This window comes from Orbicella faveolata, unplaced genomic scaffold (assembly GCF_042242905.1).
Source record: "Orbicella faveolata isolate gen_17 unplaced genomic scaffold, um_ofav_v1 contig_1, whole genome shotgun sequence".
Lineage (NCBI taxonomy): Eukaryota > Metazoa > Cnidaria > Anthozoa > Scleractinia > Merulinidae > Orbicella > Orbicella faveolata.
In genome coordinates this window covers 32,978,387-33,001,357 of record NW_028301536.1, presented here as the reverse complement: position 1 = coordinate 33,001,357, position 22,971 = coordinate 32,978,387, and the positions used below count along the sequence as shown (strand labels likewise).

Sequence of the window (22,971 nt, the reverse complement as noted above, 5' to 3'; positions counted from 1 at the left end):
CTTTATTGCATTATGCATGCATTATAATATTGTGGGCTTTTAATATTATCAAATTTTGATGGGCATGATAAGATGCAACTTTTGGCAAAGTTTAAAAAATTCTGTACATAGGGTTCAGATCTGGAGCCACCTTAAATTCTCAAATCTTAAGGTGGCTCTGAACCCCATGTATAGATTTTCTTTAAAACTTTGCCAAAAGTTTCATCTTATACTAATAATAAAATTTGATGATATAAAACAATTTCACCATGCTGTTTTTAAATATTAAGCCCCTAAAGCTGTAACTAAGGGTGTTTTTAGCAGGTCATACTGTTGCTATGGTAACCTATTACATCATGAAAATGATGTGTTCAACAATGATGGGGCAGTTTTTTGCTACCATGATTGTAGCATCAACTGATAAAGAGTAGTGGTTACAACAAACCATCAAAATCTAAGTGCTGGAAACTGTTTTGATCCACCTTTTTATGACCAGATACCTTTCCTATTGTTTCCCTGAGCAAGTTTATTTGAAGCAGGATTAATAGTTTCTTTGTATGTAATGTAGATGGGTAATCAGCCTAAAGAGTGACAGCTAATAGTTTATTGGGTTTGATTGTCAATGATAGGCTTAACTTGTGACTTGATACACAGCAACAACAGTAGTTTCTTTAGTCACTTTACTTAGGACGGGTAATGCTCAACGCAAAATATCTTATAAGATATATAAGGGAATAAAAATGTCACCTACTCTCCCTGGTTCCTCCAGCAATCAGCTTGGCACCCACAGGGGTTGAAGATGTTTTCTGTTTGGCCACTCGCTGATGTCCTCCCACATGGTGCTTGGATTTGCTTTGAAGTTTTATGATCCCTTTCTTGCCCTAATTGAGCAAGCTGGAAGGGTGGGGGAGTGGGCGGGGTAGCAATTATATCTTGCCAGAATTGCAAACTTTTATCATGAGATTAAGTCTGTTCACATTTGTAAGATTTATTGCCTTCAGGATCGTAGCCAGAACAAAAATATGATGGAGGTAATGTCTATGAAAAAGTTATGACTGAGGCAATGTCCAAGGTTAAATTCTCTTCCTTGGTATTTAGAGAGTTTATGATGACAATCACAGAGATACCAACCTCAATAATTCAAAATCTGGGAGATTGCCAATTTTTCCTTCTTGATCCTAAAAATAATCATTACAGGTTAAGGCTCTGCTGATTCAATCACAAAGAAAGGATCAAATGTTCCCAAATGTCTCCACAGAAAATACAAAAATTTGGCCAATTGTAAGTGTTGAAATGTATTTTAGCTCTTTCCTTTCTTATCCGGGAGGTTTGGTGAGCCATATGCGAGACTGGAAAGTTTGGTCTGTATCCAAAAGATGTGGTAAAGCCATGGCAATGGCACATATGTTAGCTTAACTACAAAAAAAAAAAAAAACAAAAAAAACAAAAAAAAGAAGTTTGCGTTGTTATCTTGCTTGTTGCCATTTTTAGTGACCAAAGGAAAAAGGTGAATGAAACACAGGTATCAAAACCTGTGTTCGGCAACCTTCACTGACACCGTGTAAAGGTACTGCATACGTTTCTACTGAGGACCCTTTGAGGCTCATAGCTGAACACCCTAAGAGGTACCATAACCGTTTTTATAACCATGGTACAATGAGAACCCCTGTCCTTTTTAAAGGCAGTCCCTCTGCCCTCCCTAGGGACCACATTCAATGTTGACACAGCTATATGGAAGCTGATAAAAATGAGGGCCTCCCAGAGGGTATAGCAAATTCCCTTGAAAATTTCACCTGTGTTCAAAATTGACTAATTTCATAAAATTTGTTCCCTAAGCCTTTCTGTCAAAGTTCCCTTATGGTAGAGGTATCCCTTGTTCCTTCAAATTAATAATGGTAATAGGACTGAGTGGAGTCCAATTTGGTCTGTAATCATACAAGTGATTAATAAAATTGGAAGAACGAGAAGCGGGAGTCTTATTTGTGAAGTAGACTATGATTACAGACTGAATTGGATGACACAATGTCCTGTTACCAATTAATCATAACCATTACAATTTCCCATGAAAGTAAATGTTTCATTTGAAAAAGAGCTTTTAATAGAAGTCATTTTTAAATATCATAATTAAAAATATGGAGAAAATTAGCTCGCAAAATGGCTGTTAAGTTTCTTTCAAAACAGTCACCGGAGACTAAACCTCCACAATTTTACAAAGTCCCGTCTCTTGAATTGGTTGCTATGAATAGTGATTGTAATCAATGTTGTGATTGGTGGATTTAGTGGAGAGGACTTAAAATGATTGGTTCATGTAACTGTCCAATTAATCCTTGCAGGTGTCCGATTACAGCCAACTGTCCGATCACAACTTTGCAGATTAATAAAATAGAGCTATTAATACAGCAGTTTATGCATTAATCAAAACTATAACAAAATTCTCGAACATGATTGGCTATCAGCAGCCTGATTTGAGCATTAATTGGACAGTGTATGCATCATGCTTGTAATTGGACAGTAGGCATTTTGCGCGTGCTGTTGTGGTGCACTTTGAATAAACTGCTGTGTTTTTCAGCATTCATAACGACGTTTAATCGTTCAGCAATCAATCGATGGTTTGTTCATTTCTTGAATTTTGTCATAGTTTTGATTAATTGGTAACAGGACATTGAGTCATCCAATTCAGTCTGTAATCATACTCGTGATTAACAAATTGGACTCCCGCTTTGCGGTCGTGTGATTTTGTTAATCACTCGCATGATTACAGACCGAATGGGACTCCACTTAGTCCTATTACCATCATAAATCACATTTGAAGGAGTTGTAATTGTTATGATTAATTCCAAAATTATCCCTCGTTTCTTTGAAATAAATGATCATGTTCCCTTATTCCCCCAAACCCCTGAAAGCCCCTAAAAAATTTATGTCGACAAATGACATGACTTTTGTTGAAACACTTCAGAAACTTGAACATGAAAAATTTAGAAATTTGAAATTCAGATGGGGGACATCTATACACCCTGACCCCTTAAAAGGGCTTCAGTTTGGCTTCTGTCAGCCATTTGAGCAATCAAAATGATGTGCTATACTCTATCAGATTATAAAGACATTTATTCATTATACATTGATAAATAATGCTTTGGTTATTATCTAAAGATGCCCATGAAAATTTCTACCACTCTAAAAAAGCTTAAAAAGTTTAATATACATAAATTTATTTCTGAGATAGATTTGTGGAGTCGAACTAATTCAAACACATTTATTTGCTACTCCAAGTTTCAAGCTTCCCGTGAAGCAATCATCAGGCAACTGCCAAAAATAATGTTACAATCTTAGATATGTACACATTTTAAAATAGGGAACAATGGCTTCCAGTGTGACATATCAAGATGTTATTGGATGATGAAGTCTTAAACGGTCTTGAAAATAAAATACAATTAAGAAATAATGGTATGTAACCAGACTGGTATCAGAAATTTCTGCAAATAAACAAAACTGATCTTAAAGTCTACAGGTTGATGTCAGTTTGTTTCCATGATTAAGTGTTAACATTTCTGGTTTACAAATGATGAAAAACTTTTTCCATAAACACAGATTACATTTTTTGTTGATTTTTGAATATGCTCTCGCGTGTTTCACTTTTGTCCATTTGATTTTGCAATATTTCATGGTCCTTCAGATTCCATATGTGTTTACTTAGCTCAGTTACATTTCAGTACCATTCATTTCTGAAAGAGCATGATTGTGTGGTTTCCATGCTGTTCTTTGAAAGTTGCATCGCAAAGACCGATGTATTTTTCTTTCGATTCTGGGGTGGCAACCTCTGCTTGGTAAATGTTCCTCACATTACAATTTCTGTCCAGGGGCAAGAATTCTTGTTGTGGCAATTACAGACTTTTTTTGTTTCATCAGAGGATTTTAATTTGTTGTTAAGTTCAGCCTTGTTGATGTTGGAGGTTATGGTCTTGACTTGGCTCATGCAGCTATAGCTCAGTTTGAACCATGTTATGTTTCTTTGACAGTTTCTGTGGCTTAATGGTTGTGGTGCATCAGGGGTTGTTTCTTGGTAAGACAGTTTGTAATTGTAACCACTTTTGTTAAGTGCATCCGGTATGTGCTTTTGGCCTTGTCAAAACATTCCTTGTCAGACAATATTTCTGTTAGATGCTTGTTGATTGACTCAGGGATATTTCTTAGATCACTCTGATCAGGGTGGGAAGATCTTTTCCTCCTGCAGAACTTGAGTATAAGTGATGCCAGAAGTGGAACAAAGACGAATACTGGTCACTGGCAGTTGCGTGCATCACAGGCGCCACTGTGTTAAATGCAAAAATAAATAAATACAAAAATAAATAAAAAAAATGCCAAAGGTGTCCAGCTGGTGAATACTAAATTGAATATAATTTAACCAATGTTGCCTAATATTGGACTGTCATAGCTTGCATTGTAAGTCAACATCTGACTTCTTCAACTTTTACCACCAGATCAGAGGAGAAAAAAAAAATTCCTTAATGGATTTCTTGGACGGGGGCACAAACAAGACCAAATATCCAGACATGCGACAGCATAACTAATTTACACAGTAAAAAAATGACAAAAATTTACCCAAGTTTTATGGTGAAGACACTCAAACTGTGACATTTTTTTGGTTAATTTTTTCAGTGACCACAGAATGAGGGCTCTTCTTATTAACAATAGTATTTAAATTTAATTAGTGTTTTTACACTGTTAATATGCCAATCTTGTACGATTGTATAAAGAGCCTCTGATCTACAGTCACCAAAAACAATGTAATATGAAGAAATATCAAGCGTTTATGGCTTGAACATCCTTACCGTAAAAATCTGCTGATTTCATAAAATTAACGTACATTAGGTTATCACCCATGTCATTCAAACAAGGCAAAAATACAAGGCTGACGAGTTGTACCTTGTAATATTAGTTTGTTTGAAAGAGCAAACTAATCAGCTAGACAAATCAGAGCTTGTAAATTTCCATAAAAAAACTGACAATATGTAGTGAGTTGCATTTGTGATGTATCCCATGACAAGAGGGATCCTAAGCAGATGTGACCAGGGTGATTGTTGTGTCAGGAGTTTTCACTCCAATTTTTTTCAGAATAAATCATGTCTTGTTTCACTTTTTTCAATGTGTTGCTTATGTTCTTGCTGTCAGTGCTAATTACAGAGAATTCTGCAAGTAAACATTTTAACAGGAATTGCTTCTCAGAAAATGAAATTTGAAGCAATCATTTTTGTACTAATGTAGGTGGCATCTTGAGATTCTATATGGGATGGGGGGTGGCGAAGGGGCAGTTAGACTGGAATTCCGAGGTCATAGGAGATAATTACTATGTTGCACTGGAGATCTGAAGACAGAGTTTTTTTTTTTTTTTTCAGGTCTGGACTTCCAGAGGGGAATACAGATATGCAAATTGAACCAAAACTGAGATCGCACATATCTAAACTGAGCAGAGGAAAGGCAAACAAAGCATTGGAGGGCCTAATGTTAGTAGATTGCATGTTAGATTGAAACTTAAAAAAATGTATATATTTCTCACTGCCTACATAAATAAAAAATCTACACCTTCCAATTTAGACTCTAGTCAGGCTAAAAAATGTTTCAAAATTATTGTTGGATTATATGAAGAGGCTGCTCATGGTTGGGTATGGATATATTCTGCAAATATTATTATATCGCCCATTGTTTATGGCCTTATTAAAGCCAAGGCAAAGACTCAGAATGAATGAGTGAGCAATATCTCTGTAGCTATTATGAGATAACATCAGTTATCTTTGTTTAATTTTCGAACTGGGGCAAAGTGAAGTAATTAAAACCACACCCATAACATGAGATTCTTAAATATGTTTTAGAGTTTCTTTTCAAACTTATTGACAATTGTTCCTGCCACTTTTCTATATGATGCCACCCCCTTGCAATAGATGGAATCAACCTACCAAACGCTAATTACTTTCAGATTGAACTCAAAACTTTCCTATAAAAGTTACAAGCTAATGCTTTCATTACAGTACTGAATGATCAAACTAACTCATGACTTACTTTTTGAAAACTACATTTTTTTAAATCTAAAACACAATCTGCTGCTCTTGTTCCTACTTCCTATAATTATATATATGAGTCAGGCCCTTGGCTAGTGAAAATCATGCTTCATTTCTTCATTTCTTAAAGTTGTTTGAAGTGGCCTGAAGTTAATTTTAGCAAACTTGATGCATCATTGTAATTCATATTACATCAGTGTGTGTACAAATGTGAAAGTATCTCATAGAAACTGAATGAGCTGGTTTTGAGGGAAAGAAATCAATATTTGTTCAAGCACAATATATTATTTGCCTGAAATAAATTGATGCTGAATTGAAATACCAAAACCTTTTTAATTCACACTTGCATTACCTCTAAACAAACAAACAAAAAATAAATTAAGGACCCAAGCTAAATAACTTATTTTTCAATGGACAATAGTTTGTATAGTGTGATAATCTGGGTGAGGGTAGTTCTAAAAAGAACTGTTGTTGGTTATTGATGTTTCAACAACCTGAGTGCAAGTCATCTTCAGAGTCAAGACTCTTGACTCTGAAGATGACTTCCACTCAGGTTGTTGGAAGTTCAGTCACCAACAACAGTTCTTTTCAGAACTACCCTCACCCGGTCGATCACACTGTACGAACTACTGATACTTCTGGGTTCAAACCATATGCTATGAGACTTACAGTACTTGAAAACATTTCTTCCCCCAGGTGGGCGTTATTTTCTCCTTCTCATGTAAAATATAAATTTGACAGGGAAAAATGCCGCACATATTGTCCTTTTAGAAACAATACCACCACACCAAAGCGGTAAAAATTATAACCATTTTTCGGAGACAAAATGGCGGAAGAAAAAGGCATCAAATATCGCCAGGCGTTCCTAACGGGCGGAAAAATACGGCATTTTCTGTCTGGGGCGAGGAAAATTTGCATCCAAATATGGAGGGGTTGGCCTTATTTGGATTGGTTACACTTGTGGACGTTTTTCAATGATTGCTGGGAAAAGCTTTCGAAGCTCGCCTACGCCCTACAACACCGAGAGGTTCACCATTTTGGAAGAATAAATTCGGTAGTTTCAGTGAACTCGTAGCTCCATTCGGGGCTCGAGTAGCGAAAAGGACAACTATAGTTCCTTTCGACGCCATCGCTGGTTTTAGTTGTGGCGATCGGAGGCAATTTGTTCTTTCAAGATGACGTGCTGTTTGAGTGAGGAGCAGAAAGAGATCAGACGAATCAACGCCGAGATCGAAAAACAGCTAAAGCAGGATAAAAGGAATCAAAGGAGAGAACTGAAATTACTTTTACTTGGTGAGCATGGCTTATGTTTTACTGGAACGCATTCATATTTTATATTAAATCTGCATGAAATGCAGGGCTCTGTTGCAGTCGAACCTGGTCGCATGGATGGATGCTCGCTCGATAAAATACAGATAAAAATATAAATATAAAACATATACATTTATATAGCAATTTATATACATATATATGCTATATACACTTATATAGATGTACATTTATATACACGGTCTGTGTATTGCTGTGCTGGATGAGCGAGATCACTTGATGTAAAGTTACTGATGGTAGTGCAGCGAGCGATTGTTCCAGACCTTTGCCGACTCCATGTTGTCAGCGCACTATCATATTTGGAGTAAATGCTAAAATTTAATCCTTACTGCCACTAAATAAATTAGGACCTTCTTTTAGCCTGCATATGGAATAAGAAACTTTATAGACCTTATAAATTGTAGGCCAGCAAATCTGAAGTTCACAGCCCACAGCCTGGTCTTGTTGTTTCCTCAGTCTGTGGGCACGGGATGTTGCTAACTGTGGGATGTGCTCTTTTCACAGGAACTGGAGAATCAGGCAAAAGTACCTTCATAAAACAGATGAGAATTATCCACGGGCAAGGGTACAGCGATGAGGACAAACGAGGCTATGTCGCTTTGGTACATCAGAATATTATCACGGCCATACAATCCCTAACTATAGCGATGGAATCCTTGAAGATAGCTTACAAGGATCCAGCAAATCTGGTATGAATTGCGTTCTAGAATGCGTTATGACCTTGTTTATTAGATATACTTTGTTTCTCGTCAATTGCTTCAGAAGTTGCCCGCTCTCAAAACGCCTCCGTAGCGAATTAAAATAGATGAACTTGATTTTTTTGAACGGATTTTGTTTTGATGTTTATGTACCTGTATTTCCATTTTCCCTTAGGAGCATGCCAAGACCATGAGAGAAGTTGACCCCAAAAATGTTACCACCTTCGAAAAAGATTATTACATAGCTACGAAATCTCTTTGGACCGACCAAGGAATGCAAGAATGCTACGACAGAAGAAGAGAATATCAACTTAGCGACTCTGCGAAATAGTAAGCTCAAGTTTATGTTTATGTCAGTTCACTTTCAGCGTATTTCTTTTTAGAGTGAAATGTTCAGTTTTGTTCAATGGAAGTAATATCGCCGCCTCGATCAAACGTTCGATTTTTTTTCTATTTTGTCACACGTACTAGCAATTCACGCCATATTCGTATTTTCTGTGATTCCATCTGGAATATCCTCCACAATGCCTTTGTTTCCGAACATCGACTACTCATGCTGGCCGAATACATTACTTCCCTCCTTCTGGTATTACTTTGATTTTGAAACATGTATGGTATCAAAGAACATGTTCGAATCAATATTTTGTGGACGGAGTATGATATCCTCGCCCGGTAGAGGTCGCTTGTCAATTTCTGCTGCAAATTGTGTGCGGTCATTGACGTGCTCCATCGTTTGAGGCTAGCGATTTTATTCATTTAGTTTCTCTGACCCGCATGTAACTCAGCGAACGAAGAAATTCGATTTGGAACATTATTTTTTGTCTTTGAAAAAAATGCTTTCTATGCTGCTATGAATGTATTTTCGAGGGCAGGCGATCGTAGCGGAGTTTCTTGCCCCTTCATTTAAAACGAAGTTGACTTTTGTTCTTTTGCATTTTGTATGCTGTAAATCTAATGGTACTTCTCTTGCTAAACTTTCAGCTATCTCACCGACTTAGATCGAATAGCCAAGCCAGATTATCTTCCGACGGAACAGGACGTTCTTCGAGCCAGAGCTCCCACGTCTGGGATCATAGAGTACCCGTTTGATCTCGAAACGATAATTTTTAGGTAAGCTTAATTTTCTTTTCAGCCATTAATGCTGTTATTTGATCTCCAAGCAACGGTAGCAATCTTTTCGATTCCTGTTGTGGCCGATAAAGGGTTATGCCTTTCTATCTCGATTCGAATTTTAATTTATGGCATTTTTTTGTTAGGGGCCTCAATTTTTTCCCCTTCAAATTCGCCTTAAATGGACAGGAAATATCTCCCACACAGGATGTTGAGGTGGTTTGGTTGCTTTTCTATAAGCCGTGAATCTACATAAAGGGTTAAATGAAAATGTTTAGTTAGTCATCATAAATATTTTGCATTTGAACATAAGGAGGTCTGGAGTCAGGTTGTACAAACTATCCATTTTGCAACACTTTGTTTACTTGTGGCCTGTGGCACTGCATACAGAATTTTTGCAATAACTCACTCATCTGAAGTATACCATGGCTCAGCATTTTTCATTGTGGCACATCTTGAGCAGGTTATTCCCTAGAAACAGGATTTCCAGAAACAAATTATGTCAAGTTTGTGTAAATTGTTATTCATTTTTTTCAGTGCTGGGTTGAGAATGTAAAGAATCCCAACTATCAGTCAGATGTGCACCTTTTGTTAAATATCTTGTTTTATTTGATTTGCAAATTTTAGCATGTTTTTATTCTATGTTAAAACTACAGTTGTAATGGGAAGGGATGCTAGTCTGTGTTGAAAATGCAGGTCTGTGTTAAAAAGGACAACATTATTTTACAGGCAATACAAAAAAAAAAGCATTGAGCCAAATTCTTAGTGATAGAGTGTGTTTGCTAATTTTCTTCATCAACGTTTCTACGAGGATTTTGGGTGTGTTGTCTATCTCGCAATTTCTTTGAAACAAGTTGAATCAGATCATTCAATACTAGATTGCACATTAAATTTGATTTCTAAGTCAAAAATATGATAAAAATCACCAATGATCACTATCACATAAAGACAGTTGAGCAAGGTTTTGTGATTTATTAGGTGACCATTAGCTCTGGATTATTTTGTTGGGAAACCTGCTTGCTAGTATGAGAAGGGACTGTTGTAGTTTGATTGTGGGCTGAACTTGTGCAGCATTGAAGACCTTGTGAAGAGTGTTAAAGAGGAGTAGTAAGGTGATCTTCAGATAACCTCTCCTTGTGTTCTACAAATTTTATGAAGCATTGTGACTTAATCCAGGGGAAACAGTAGTTTTGGTTTCCTGAGACCCTGGATGATTGTACAAATTCGCCATTTTCCACATAACAAATTTTGTCCGCATGTAATTCATGTATACCTTGTTGCAAGGTTCCTTTTTTAGTTATAAATGTATTTCTTAATCACTGTTGTTAGTGGTGTTGCTGTCGTAGTTGTGACAGTACCCCAACTTTGAGGCTGTTACAATGCCCCAAATTTGAGGAACACGTAACTTGTATCACATGACAGATAAAAGCGCAAGCTGTTTTTATGCCACTGATCGAGTTAAACAGTGCGTAGGTAGCATATCATGTGATGCATTCTCATCCAACTGAAAATTGCATATCATTTGTGCAGTATAGCAAAAACTGTTGTAACTGGGCAGTGAGCAATGAGATGGCAGGAAATGTTGTCTGCTCTTCATGTAATGGTAACATAATGCAGAAACTGGACATAAATGGCCATCCAGAGACTAGTTGAGGATGGTGCCAAGTGGAATTTTGTACCAAAGTGACGGGTCATGGTCATGGCCAGACTAAAATTCTTACTAAGGCAATATCAGAAGAAATGCTTTGTTGATATTGATGTATTTTTTCAATGCATAGCCTTTTACAGGAACTTAAAATAAATTCCAAATTTTTAATGGAGGCAACTACTTAAACAGGCTGGCCAAAACTCATGGTAAGGCTTGAAATGATAGCCTGTCTTTGTCTGGCCAGATTGCTGATGTCAAGCTTCAAATGTATTAGTCGGGAAATAAGAAAAATGTGATTTAGCTTACAATTTCACTTAGGTCAGTGGTTCAGGGTGTGACTATACATGTCAACTCTCACGCCTCAGGCGCGAGTCTCGCGCCTGCGGATTGAAAACTTCGATCTTACGGTGGGTCATGCTTATGGGCCAAATTCTCAGGCCTGATTGAAAAATGTGAGTGGTTGCAGCTTTGCTTGACACAATTTCCTAAAATATGTCAACTCAAACTGATGTAGGAAATGAAAACTCTGTGTAAATGACAATACTTCCTTTTTCAAATAGAAAGCACTGGGAGTGAGGTCATGTTTAGCGATACATGTCCTGAGACTGGGACTGGGAAATGTCAGGGCTGTTTCCGCTTCCGCTATCTTCGGAAGTTTTTGGACGTCTTCTGGAATCTTCGGATATGTTTGTGTCGTCTTAGAAAAGCCCGGCACTCCCAGGATAAAAATCTCATGCCTATGACTCAGAAAAAGTTGGCAGGTATAGGTGTAACCTGTAATGGAGTCATGTCCCATCCAAAAGAAAGGGGTGGGGATGTAACTTGTATTACTGAACTACATACACATCATAGTTGCTTTAAATATGATTAGGAAAACCAGTCTCTATTGGTACTGGCTTGGTAAATCAAGAAGACTCTAGGGTAGATTTAATTGTAGCATAGGATTAACTCATATCCAGATTGCACAAAGCAGAAAATAAATATTTTTTGTTTACAGATGGCACTAAAGTATAAACCTAGCTACATTTGGAACCATACTTTTGAGGGCTGGCATTTGTTACCTTTGTCAGTTTGTAAGACTAAAATTGTTACACTTGCGCCTTTTTGTGTAAAATGCAGTCGTCGTGAAAATGGAGCCATAAGACTTTGTGTGCCTTATAATAACTTTGTAGTTTGTTTCTTGAGGTGATAAGTGATCAAGAACTTATTGAATACTCCTTAAAAATCACAGAAACATTGACAGTGATTTACAGCAAGATTGTTTTTGGTTAAGTTAAGGTTTCGGCATGTGTTTTGGTGTAATGTTATAATAACACAGGACTTTTCTAGAGAGAGGGCATGAAGATTCGCGTTGCTGTTTGGTCAAGTATATTGTAGGTGATGGTTTTGTCTTCCAACTCAAAGGAAGTAAGAGCAATCTTCATCAAATTTGGGAACCTAGTAGGTCTAATTGCCAGCCAAGTTGTGTTAGGGAGTTCAAAAAATGCGAACGCCCTTTAGTGACTCTCAAGGAAGGATTAGACCACCAAAAGGTTTAATCAGTTGATGCCTTTAGTCACCACAAATTGACTAGGTCTTTTTCAATGTCTTAATCTACAAAGGTCTAAGTTAAGTGATGCTTTTTTACAGAATGGTTGATGTTGGAGGCCAGCGGTCTGAGAGAAGGAAGTGGATTCACTGCTTTGAGAATGTGACGTCAATTATGTTTCTTGTGGCACTCAGCGAATATGATCAAGTCCTTGTAGAATCAGCCAATGAGGTGAGATTGTGTTGAAATAAATTAAAATTGTTATAAAGTTATATGTATATAGATCTGTATTTGTCTCAACAAGATAATTAATTGGGGACACACAAAAAAGAGAGTACTGTTGTGAATTAGTACATTAAGCTTTGGCTTCTTAACAGCAATAACGTAAAACTCTGAACATTCAACATTGTACTTTACCACAATTGGGACACTTGCTAAAGCGTTATTGAACTCTCACTTGAAAATCATTTAAACAGTGGCTCTAATCTGTTCAAAAAGAAATTCTCATTTCAGTGGTTATGGTCATCTGTATATAACCAAATCTGAAGTCTCCATGCATTCGAGCAACTATCTTGGGTTATCTGCAAGGATCAGCCTAAGCAGTTGTCTGGTTGTTCAAGGCAACCTTAAAATCGTTTTGACAAGTAAAAAGACACAAACATTCATCAACTGGATAAATTAGTTTTGAGAGGCAAATTTTCTTAATTCTGTTGAAGTTGAAGTACAGGTCTTTCAACATTTCCTCTGGTCACCAACCATTCCTAGCTTTCGCAAAACAGATGGGTCATGTTTTGTTAGCTTCGTTGATTAGAGGCCAATTTTATGTGGCTGGCAACAGACAGTTTTTTTTGTGAGGTACTGCTGCACTGTTGCTTGCATCTAATCGAGGACACGTGACGCCAAAACATGCTCTAATTGGGTGTTAAACATGGTATGATTGATCATCAAACATTTGAAGTTTAGCAGACTGTAACATGAACTTTTGTGCTCAAAGTTCAGCACATGAAATGGTGAAAGATTGGACATTAAAGACTTCTTCAGAGAAATTGACCCTGACCTGTGTCAATATGCATACGCCTTTTGCGAGAGTGGTTTCACTGCTAGTATAACCACGAAATATTGCCTGAAGCAAGACTTTCAGAGTCTTTCAGAGTGCGAAAGTTTGCATTACGGTCTGCTAAACTTCAAATGTTTGATGACAAATCATGCCACGTTTGACACCCAATTAGAGCATGTTTCGGTGTCAGATGTCCACGTTTAGATGCAGACAACCGTATTTGAAGCAAAGAAACTGTCTTGGCCAGAGGCTACAAAAATCAGCCCAAACAGAGTTTGGTTGAGAGGCATGGTGTACACCCTATGTTCTCCTAAGGAGTCAAAATGGTAAAGAGGAGACTGCACCAACTAAAATGCAAATCCTGTTCATAGCATTGTAAGCTTGGTGGTGATATTTCATGGTACTTGGTAATGTTTCTCCACCATGAGCAAAGAAAAGAGAGGCGAGGCTTCCAAGCAAGAGCATTGAAAGGGTTCTTTTATACCATTGGTGCGGAAATGTAGGCCTTGGATTAAAGCAATAGCTCGGTGTATTGTAAAATGTGTCAGAAAGCTGCAAAAGTTGACCAAGGTGTTGAGCAGATTTCCTTCTTTCGTTATCAACTTTCCCTAAAACAAGGTGGTTATTATTGAATCATTCCACCTTTCAGTGTTATTTGGTTAGAATTTTTTTCACTCCATGCTCTTCATACTATTCTTTCCTAATGTCACGGTTGCAACTCATCAGTAGAAGAGCATCATTTTTTCATCCATGTATTAAAACCCAGGTAGGTTACTGTAGATTGCCATGTGAGAGGTCACATATAGTGGACACAAGTGTGAAATGGAGATATTATTATCATTAGTTTTAATTTGCTCAAATGGAGATTCAGATAAGTAGAAAGGTGCTCTTAAACCCACTGTGATTACATGATGAGTGCCCATCTGCAGTTTCTGTAGCATGAGTGAACTAGCAGTGCATAAGCTCTGTTTAGATATGACATGTTAGGCCATCGCTGTAATGCAGCCTTACAGTGTGAGAAAATGCCTTGAAAAAAGGTGCATGCCAAAAGCCATTGATATTTCTATAACTGAATAGTAACAGCAAACTAACACAAGCTGTTGATTTAATGATGGTACTAGTGAAGAGAATGTACATCTTGGTAATCAAACTATAAGAATAATATTCCTGTCATTTTCCTGCAGTGTGCATGTGCAACATGCCCTCCACAGTTTTGAGTTATGGCAAAACTTCTGAAAGTTAGAGAGGACTCAAAAAAGCTGTAGAAACAGCCAACTGCGGCTTGTGTTTCTCCAAACTTCCACTCGTGTTTCTATAACCTGATAGAAACATGAGAATTGTTTTCTATGGCTATGTTCACATGTAACACCTGATTATGATTCGTGCTGGCACTAATGTGAACACACCTTTTTTGTGAGTACCCACACCTGAATTTGGGCACAGTGCTCATTCGTCGGCCTTGTACTCGGGAACTGAATAGTACTTGGGTACTTAGATTGCCCAGTGTCAGAACGCAACACTTTTTAGCACTGTAGCCCACACGCAAGTGCTTGGACACCAGGTGTAAACACAGTCATAAATGTGTTAATTAGTGTAGATGTTAATGCACATTTTGCTCTGTCCTTTTTAGAACCGAATGGAGGAGAGCAAAGCGTTATTTCGTACCATTATCACATACCCCTGGTTTCAGAACTCTTCCATCATATTATTTTTAAACAAGAAGGATTTGTTGGAGGAGAAAATTATGTTTTCGCATTTGGTGGAATATTTCCCTGAATTTGATGGTAAGGTTGAAGTTTCACTTGTCACCTGTATGTATAATGGTATTTGTGAAAACAGTGTTAACGAAAACCTCATTCATTTGCATCTCTTGAGCTTCAGGGCTTGATTTTTTGACTTGTAAAAACCTGAAAGTCACTCTGAGTGATGAAAAAGTAGAAGAGTCCAAAAAGGAGGATAAGAGAGTGAAGATGGGAAAAAAAGATTGACATTCCTTTCAATGTTTATATTGCTTAGTTTGGAGAAAAAATGCATAGACTGAGTTTAGGCCAAAAGGGTGTAATTTTCGCATACACCATTCATAAATCCAGACATCTGCATTTCCATTACTTTCTTATGCTTGATAAAACAAAGTTTGTCTAAATTTAGCAAAGAAAACTGTCATCTTGATCTGAGTTGGAGAGTAACAGTCCCGTAATCTTTGTCTTCTGCTCTTTTTGCAAATTGAAAAAAAAAAAAAAACTAAAAGTCTTGAAATAGTTTGGAAATGCTAGATGATGTTACCTGAATTTTAGCCAGCACTCTAGACGCTGAGTTCAGACACATCTTTCTTGGAAGTAAGCAACCAGAAGACACAACTGAAATTCAGCCTCCAAACAGATGGATCTCATTCACCATACAAACACACAAAAAAGAAAAACAAGGGGCCAAATGTGAAAAAAAAAAAAAAATGTCAAAAAACAAAGCTTGTGAAATGATTTTTTTCCTAATCCACCCCCATCATTTCACACTACATGTTTTTGTGGAATTTAGTGTTCTGTTCACTGGATTTTTGGCAATGCAGTGGTTTCGTTAAGGGCAGGGCACCAGGCAAATTGATCGACTGTGAGAACAATTTTGCCCACCAGCTTTGACCATCTAGAGGAAAGTTCTTTTTATAAAGAAATTCAGTCCATAAAGCTTTGCCCACCTGTGAACACCAGTTGCCCTCCTGATGAAAACATTCATGAAACCCCTGCAGTGATGTGGCAATGTTGTGTTATATGTCAAGTGTTTGCAGGAAGTGGTTAAACTCAATCGTTGAATTTTTCATTTCATTGCAGGACCCCAGTGTGATGCCCAGGCTGCACGGGAGTTCATTCTTAAAATGTTTGTCGATCTGAATCCTGATTCAGATAAGATAATCTACTCCCACTTCACGTGCGCCACTGATACAGAAAATATCCGGTTTGTATTTGCGGCAGTGAAGGACACAATACTGCAGTTGAACCTAAAAGAGTATAATCTAGTTTGAATAGAGTTGGTAAGAGATCTTATAATCTGAATTAAAGATAAGAAGGCAAGCAGGATGTGAGAGATTCAACTTGGGGATGAAAACTGTAGAAAATCACAAAATGGTTGAATAGAGATTTCTTTATTTAAGGTTGCTTGTCTTTGACTGATTCTAAGTGAAGTGCTTTTGTGTACAAAATACCCCAAAACAAAAGTTTCTGTGTGAGAATATAGCTAGTATTCAAGTTATCGAGACAAGTGCCGCACTGTGAATTGTTTTCCAGTATATTTCAACACAGTTTAATGTTGAGTATTTTGAACGTAGGCAAGCTACTGGAAATATTTTCCAAGTGTTAAATATATAGCTAGAATGTGTCTTAAAAGGATAAACAAGATAGTAGTTTGTCCACACAGATTGTGTCCATTCCACTTCCCCTTGACTTGACTCTCCAACCGACATTGAGGTTTTTTTTTCATAAGAGTGAGATTGATTTCTCAATTATTCCATCTTACAAGAAATTTTGTATTAATAGGCTTAAGGAAAAAAGTCCTGTTTCTGTTGCTAATCTTCCTTTCTTTTGCAAGCATTGTAAAAAATTATTTACAGCACTGGCTTGCAGAGATTTCAGTACAAAAAAAGCAGTTATTCATCTGCCTTGAATTGGCCATAAACAAAGTGTATATGATATCAATAATTTAACTTTTAAACTTCAGCTAGGCAAAACCCATCTTGTTTTCTTTGTATGTTCTGGGTAAGCGGGCTTCAGCCTGGAATTCTTCATCTCTTGTGCTCTTTTCTTCTTGTCACATAATTCTCTCAGCAATCTAGCTGAATTGTGTAGTGTCTCATTGTAAATCTTGTATAATCCACAGAAAACATTATATTAATAAGATGAATTAGATTTTTCGTATTCAGGTTGCAGAACTACCCCCTCCCCCCCTTCCGTTCACCCATTTTCCCTTCTGCTATACTGTTAGCACGATAATTTTATTCTCTTTGTTGTAGTTAATTGTATAGAAGGTTTAACAGAAAGGTATTTTGTTAGCTTTAAGACTGCTGGAAAGGAAAAAAAAAAATGCAGTTTTGGTTAATGCTTCATGTAAGTGTCAATGCATTTTATAAAAAGTCTTTAGTAAGAATAGGCTGTTCTGTATCATCCTAAACAAAGTAGCTCTTGTTAGCTTGACTTGTTAACCCTTCCATCCTCAAAGTTATCATTGTGTAATTTCATTTGGTAAATCATCGGAACTTGTACCTTAGAAATGTACTCAGACCAGATTGCAGAATTTTTAGGTTTACTTACTTTTGGGCCATTAAGGTTTGAAATCAAGCTCTTTTCTGTTAAGCCTTCTTTTATCATTCCTGGTGTTTGTACTCTGTACATGTAATTTGAAGGACAAAAAAGTTAATTGTCTTACCTCTACAATCTGCTTCATGATTGAAATAAGTCTGTAATGGAGAATATACAGTAATCAGTGCTAACGATTTGGTAGGGTGTCTGTCTTGGTTCAGGCCAAAAACTACTAAAATCAGGATGTAAAGTAGCTTGAAACATTGGAACTGACACATGTCTATAAGAGACATAGATTTGTCTTAAACAACTTCAGACTTGCTTTATCTCTCTGATTCTCGAATTATTACTGAAGAAGGAAAAACAAGTCTTCACTGTTTCCAAGCCACAATTTGTCAAAGGAAAAATATGAGTCATTTTAACAGAAGGTAGCACTTTTTACTTTTATTAGTCATAGAAAGTTTTATATGAATGCAAAGGAAAGCTAACTATCTTTATTCTATGCAAGCATTGTTAAAGTAACCTTGAAGTTGGGTAAAAGATTGTTTCTGATGTTTCACACTAAGGCAGCTTTCATTGATGTCTCTTGTCTATGATCATTATGTTGCAATGGTTTTGTTTATTGTTCTTCCAACTTAGCAAAGAATTGCGAGTTAAGTTCCTGCTTGGTCGAATAGTAAGAAAAACTAGTGCAAATGTGTTTAACTATTCTACAACCGCCACTAAGTAAACATTTGGAGGGTTTCTGTGTTGACATTAGCTTTAGTTACCTAATAACTTCTCTATAACTTTAATTTGGCCTCAGTCTGATTGACTGTGCCTTACATGCTTCTTTGTGTTGCATTCGTTGTCGATTCTTTCCCTTTGCGGCTGACCATTCTTGAACCATAGAAGAAATAGAAAAGAGATAAATTATTATTGTTATGGAGCCAAAATATTTGGCAGACAATTCCAATAAATTTTTTATTCGTTCATGATTATGTCAGCATTGCATCTAGCAAAAAATGGCTTGATTCCCGTTAGCTTGTGCCCTGTTGTGGCAGCTCTTGTTCTAAGTAATCGATTGCTGCCTGTATGTATGTATCTATGTATGTAATTCTAGTACTTTTATAACTGTTCGTTTCTTTTTCGTTGCTGTAAACCACAAGTGCTTGTTTTTAAGGGCCAGTGAAGTCACTACTCATCTAGGCTGACGGACTTTTTATTGTAAATTTTTCTGCAGCAGAAAGATTAAAACATAGCAAAACGACAAAACATGGGAAACAATTTTGTTGTGTGGGTGCTTTTATTATCTCTTATCTCGTATGGGAACGCCAAGCATCTCTCTTTTCCGTTACTTTTAAACAGTTTTTGATTCATTTGTGACAACTTTGTTTGAGGGCTTTCGTTTGGCCCAACTAGAATGAAACAACTGCGAAAGGTCAAGTTGTTAGAATGCTTGTGTAGGGGCAGATAGGTCAGCTATTGAATCTCTGCCTTTAACAGTTAGTACAGTGTAAACTCAAGTTGTAAAACAGATCAGAGATGAAAAAAGTTGTCATTTGATCAGGAACCTCTTGTAGCGGTCTTTCCTGTAAACTGAGGGGCAGGTTGTCTGGGGTATTGGTATCGTGCAGACTTGGTTGTTGGTTGTTACCAAAGGGGGGCCATACAAGCGGCGCGTCTGTTTGTATGTTCGAAATATAAAGAAATGTATGGGAATATTGAGTCTAAATATCGTAAACTGATATCGAATAATGTCTATGTCAAAGCTCAAAATAAACGTAAACCTACCTCAGTTGTTGTTTATTGTCGTTCCTGCGGCTCAGAATGGCGAATTTGAGCGATTTGGTGGGTTTTGCTTTGACTGTTACTACACGGTATAAGGAGGAGACACAAAAATCGGCTTGGCGCTGGAGCGGTCGAAAATGAGCTTTCCACCCTTATCTCCTTATAACGTGCCGTAACAGTCAACGCAAAACCCCTCAAGTCGCTCAAATTCCTCTTTTGAGCCGCAGAAACGACAATACGCAACAACTGAGGTAGGTTAACGTTTATTTTGAGCTTTAACAAAGACATTACTCGATATAAGTTTACAATATTAAGACTCTTCAATATTCCCATACATTTCTTTATATTTCGAACATACAAACATACGCCGCTTGTATGGGTCCCCTATGTTGTTAGCAGTCAGTGATTTGAACTCTAAGAAATTGTTCTTATTTCCCGCCTACACTGGTTGGTAATTAGGGGTCTGTACAAAGAATAACATCCCACTCGTTTGTGCCAAGTGTCCTGAACGAGAGACAAAGCACAAGTGCAAAACTTCTCGAGAAATGGAATTTGATACAAGAAGTATACTAACACTATGATAGGCACATTAATACTTCAACTAGGCTCGTTTTCTTGCTTGGAACGAACGAAATGAGTCTTGCGTTGGTCTAGAGCGCATTGTTTAAAATACCTTCAAAATTGATGGAACGAGGAATGACCCCAAATGATATGAACGAAAAGGAAATTTAAAATGGGTTTCTGATTGACCTTCAAAACTGGTGTGCTTGGCTTAGGTTGGAAAACATTGGGGAAGGGCACTGGCCTTTCGCGTTTGATCTAACTCTGAGCTCTGATTGGTTCCTTGCGTTATTTATGTCACGTGATTACGTTGGTTCTGATTTCGGTGAATTACGGAATTCCATGTTATGTCACTCGCTGGCAGTGAGAAAGTTGTTCTTATAATAACGTTTTTCAGCTTTTGCCAGCAGCTTATGGACCCTCCCTTCCGAAGCAAGGATCGGGTGGTGTGGAGATGGCCAGGGTAACTTAATTAAACTGTTGATTAGATATAAGCTTCAGTATCGCTGGCCAAAAACAATCCCTCTGATAATCCCCTTAGTGCAGAGTAAAACTAAATACTCTAGGCGGAGAAAGCGACATCAGACGTTGCTTTTATGCGGATTTTGCGAATCGAAATTAGAATATCTTGGCTATTGAGGAAGAGGAAACACCAGATTCCGGCAGCAGGCCAGATTTTTTTCCCATATTCTTGGTGAGGTCACTGCTGATCAATCTATAGCGAGCCGCAGTCCGTGGACAGCGGGCCTGCTTGGAGCAAAACCCTCGAAATATGAGAAATATCAACTAAGTCAGTCATTCCACGTTTGGCAATGGCTGGGTTCGAGCTGTCCCGTACGGAATCCCACCTAATTCGAAGTTTAACTAGTTTAGCACCCCTGCTCCCCCAGATGACACCTGTTAAAACTGGACAGGCTAGGTATCCTCGATCCATTGTCCCTCAAGGCTGAGCATGAGTGATACAAGAATCTTGTTCCGCTGTTATTAGGTTGTAACGTTATCAGGGTCGGTTGCGGCAAATTGTGTTCTCGAAGAGGCTGGACGATTCGAATTGTCCAAGAGACCTCAACAATCATCATCTTTCTTTTATCCAAGTGTAATAATAACCCAACATTTTTACTTGTTCCCTATCTTTACCATAAAGTTCTATATTACTCTCGATTTTGGAATTTCTCCTCCGTCCTGAAAGAAACATTCCAGCGTAATCTAGCCTAATCCAACATTGTTTTTATAAGAAAATAATAATAATAATAATAATAATAAAAAATCAGAAACAACCGTAGGATGAATCTGGAGGAGTGTATGGGGCGGCCATGTTAGGAGGGCCGACGTAATGAAATCGGTGACCCCGCCCAATTCAAGAAGAGTAAATATGCTTTCTGAACTGCAAGTTCCCCTTCCGCTCAAAGCTTGCTGGTACTCGCGGGTTTCTATTCACGAACGTAAAATAAGAGAGGACTGGATGGGGGTTAACTGATAGATTGGAATTGATCAAAATTTGTTCGCAGAGAAATGACGCGCTTTGTGATTGATAGATGAAACCTGTTAAAATAAGTGAGGTTTACAAATTTGTTTATAGCTGAGGAATGGGCTGAAATGTTTTTCCACTGATAGCTGAGAAATCGCCAAAAGTTAACTAACAACGCAATTTCCCAGCGAAAAAAATGGTCCAATCCCAGTTTTCATTTTACCTTTTAACACAAAGCACCTCATCATCATCATCATCATCATCATCATCATTATCATCATCATTTTATTCTATATGCACCTCCTCCATGCCATCACAGCGCTTGTGTATTGCTTTTGATAGCAGACAATCGCTATTCCCTGGAGTAAGAAAACTTTTGGTTGAGTGTAAAGGGCGTGGTCGGTATATATATATATATATATATATTTTAAAAATTATATTCCTGAAAAATAGCCTACAAAAGATGTTGTCTCTTTTGTCTCTCTCAAAAAAATGTGAGACACCTATATAACGATCCGGTTAGCCAGATCTGTAGACCACATCGTGACACCTTCTAAAGGGTACCTTAAATATTGGTCCCTTGATCTTGTGAATGTATAATTACTTCCTTTGAAAGGCCAAATAAAGTTCTCTTTTTCGTTTATTTAACTCGAGGCCGGAATTATAACAAATTAAATCGTCTGAGTTGCTGAAATCCAAGTGTTTTCCCAGACGTCTAACACACGCAGTACAGACTCTTTAGCCCGGGCAACAAGCACGAATCTTCGCTTTGCAGCCTCGTTTTCAAACGTTGGCATCTAAACAGTTTCTGAAAATATACTACAAACATGGCTTTGGATTACTGAAAGCGTACACTGCTATCGATTGAACGTAAAAGGAAATATAAATCGGAAGTAACATGGCTGCATTTTTCCTAAATTAGAGACCTAAATAATCTTTTCACTGATTTATCGTGTGTTTGGTGCAAAAGTGATGGTGTGCTGCGCTTTCTGAGGCCGTAGAAAAATCTTTCAGCTGACGCGACTGACAAGATTCGCCACGGAGAGATGGGAAATTATGGGATATCACTGGAGGGGGCTTGATGAATTGCCACAATGTTCGCTACAAGTCCGAGTGCTTTGATGGGCTTCATGAAATCGAGCGGACATTGTTGAAGGAAAATTTCGTAGACACACCCAGAGGTCCGCTTTCGCCTTAGAAATGAAGTTCTCCTCTTTTTCAATTTACAGTAGCGTTTCTTCGTCTGAAGGAAATGCTTTCTTACGGTTCATATGGCGGATGGAGGGAGAGATCTGAAATCGCGTGTCGCCAGTGCTTGTACCGAAGGCAAACAATGGCGAGTGTGGAATTCTCACTGTTTCACAGGTTTTCAGCCAGAAAATGTATGGCTGTGGCCCTGGTGTGTACGTCTCACTATTTCGACAGTCGAATTTTGCAATATAGTGGCTTTGTTTCGAAATATTAGGACAAAATTTGCAAAAATTTTG

General features: G+C 37.6%; 1 protein-coding gene and 1 long non-coding RNA gene across 2 annotated transcripts; one reads left to right on the top strand and one right to left on the bottom strand.

Annotated features, from left to right (window-relative positions):
- Window positions 1-3,066: 3,066 nt before the first annotated feature.
- LOC149118809 (uncharacterized) lies at window positions 3,067-6,924 on the bottom strand. Its single transcript, XR_016205316.1, has 2 exons — window positions 6,702-6,924; window positions 3,067-4,288 (listed from the first exon to the last, which is right to left on the bottom strand). It is a non-coding gene; the product is annotated as an uncharacterized LOC149118809 (long non-coding RNA).
- Window positions 6,925-6,994: 70 nt separating this feature from the next.
- LOC110054100 (guanine nucleotide-binding protein G(q) subunit alpha-like) lies at window positions 6,995-18,951 on the top strand. Its single transcript, XM_020760433.2, has 7 exons — window positions 6,995-7,325; window positions 7,866-8,050; window positions 8,235-8,389; window positions 9,041-9,169; window positions 12,447-12,576; window positions 15,033-15,186; window positions 16,225-18,951. Exons 1-7 carry the CDS (start codon window positions 7,208-7,210, stop codon window positions 16,413-16,415), a joined length of 1,062 nt encoding a protein of 353 aa, XP_020616092.1. The 5' UTR covers window positions 6,995-7,207; the 3' UTR covers window positions 16,416-18,951.
- The last annotated feature ends 4,020 nt before the right edge of the window (window positions 18,952-22,971 follow it).

Excerpts from the sequence above, each read along its gene's own strand:
- LOC110054100 (XM_020760433.2), top strand. The coding sequence starts at position 7,208 with ATGACGTGCTGTTTGAGTGAGGAGCAGAAAGAGATCAGACGAATCAAC. Across the intron at positions 8,051-8,234 it reads ACAAGGATCCAGCAAATCTG|GAGCATGCCAAGACCATGAG; the intron begins GTATGAATTGCG and ends ATTTTCCCTTAG. Across the intron at positions 9,170-12,446 it reads CTCGAAACGATAATTTTTAG|AATGGTTGATGTTGGAGGCC; the intron begins GTAAGCTTAATT and ends GCTTTTTTACAG.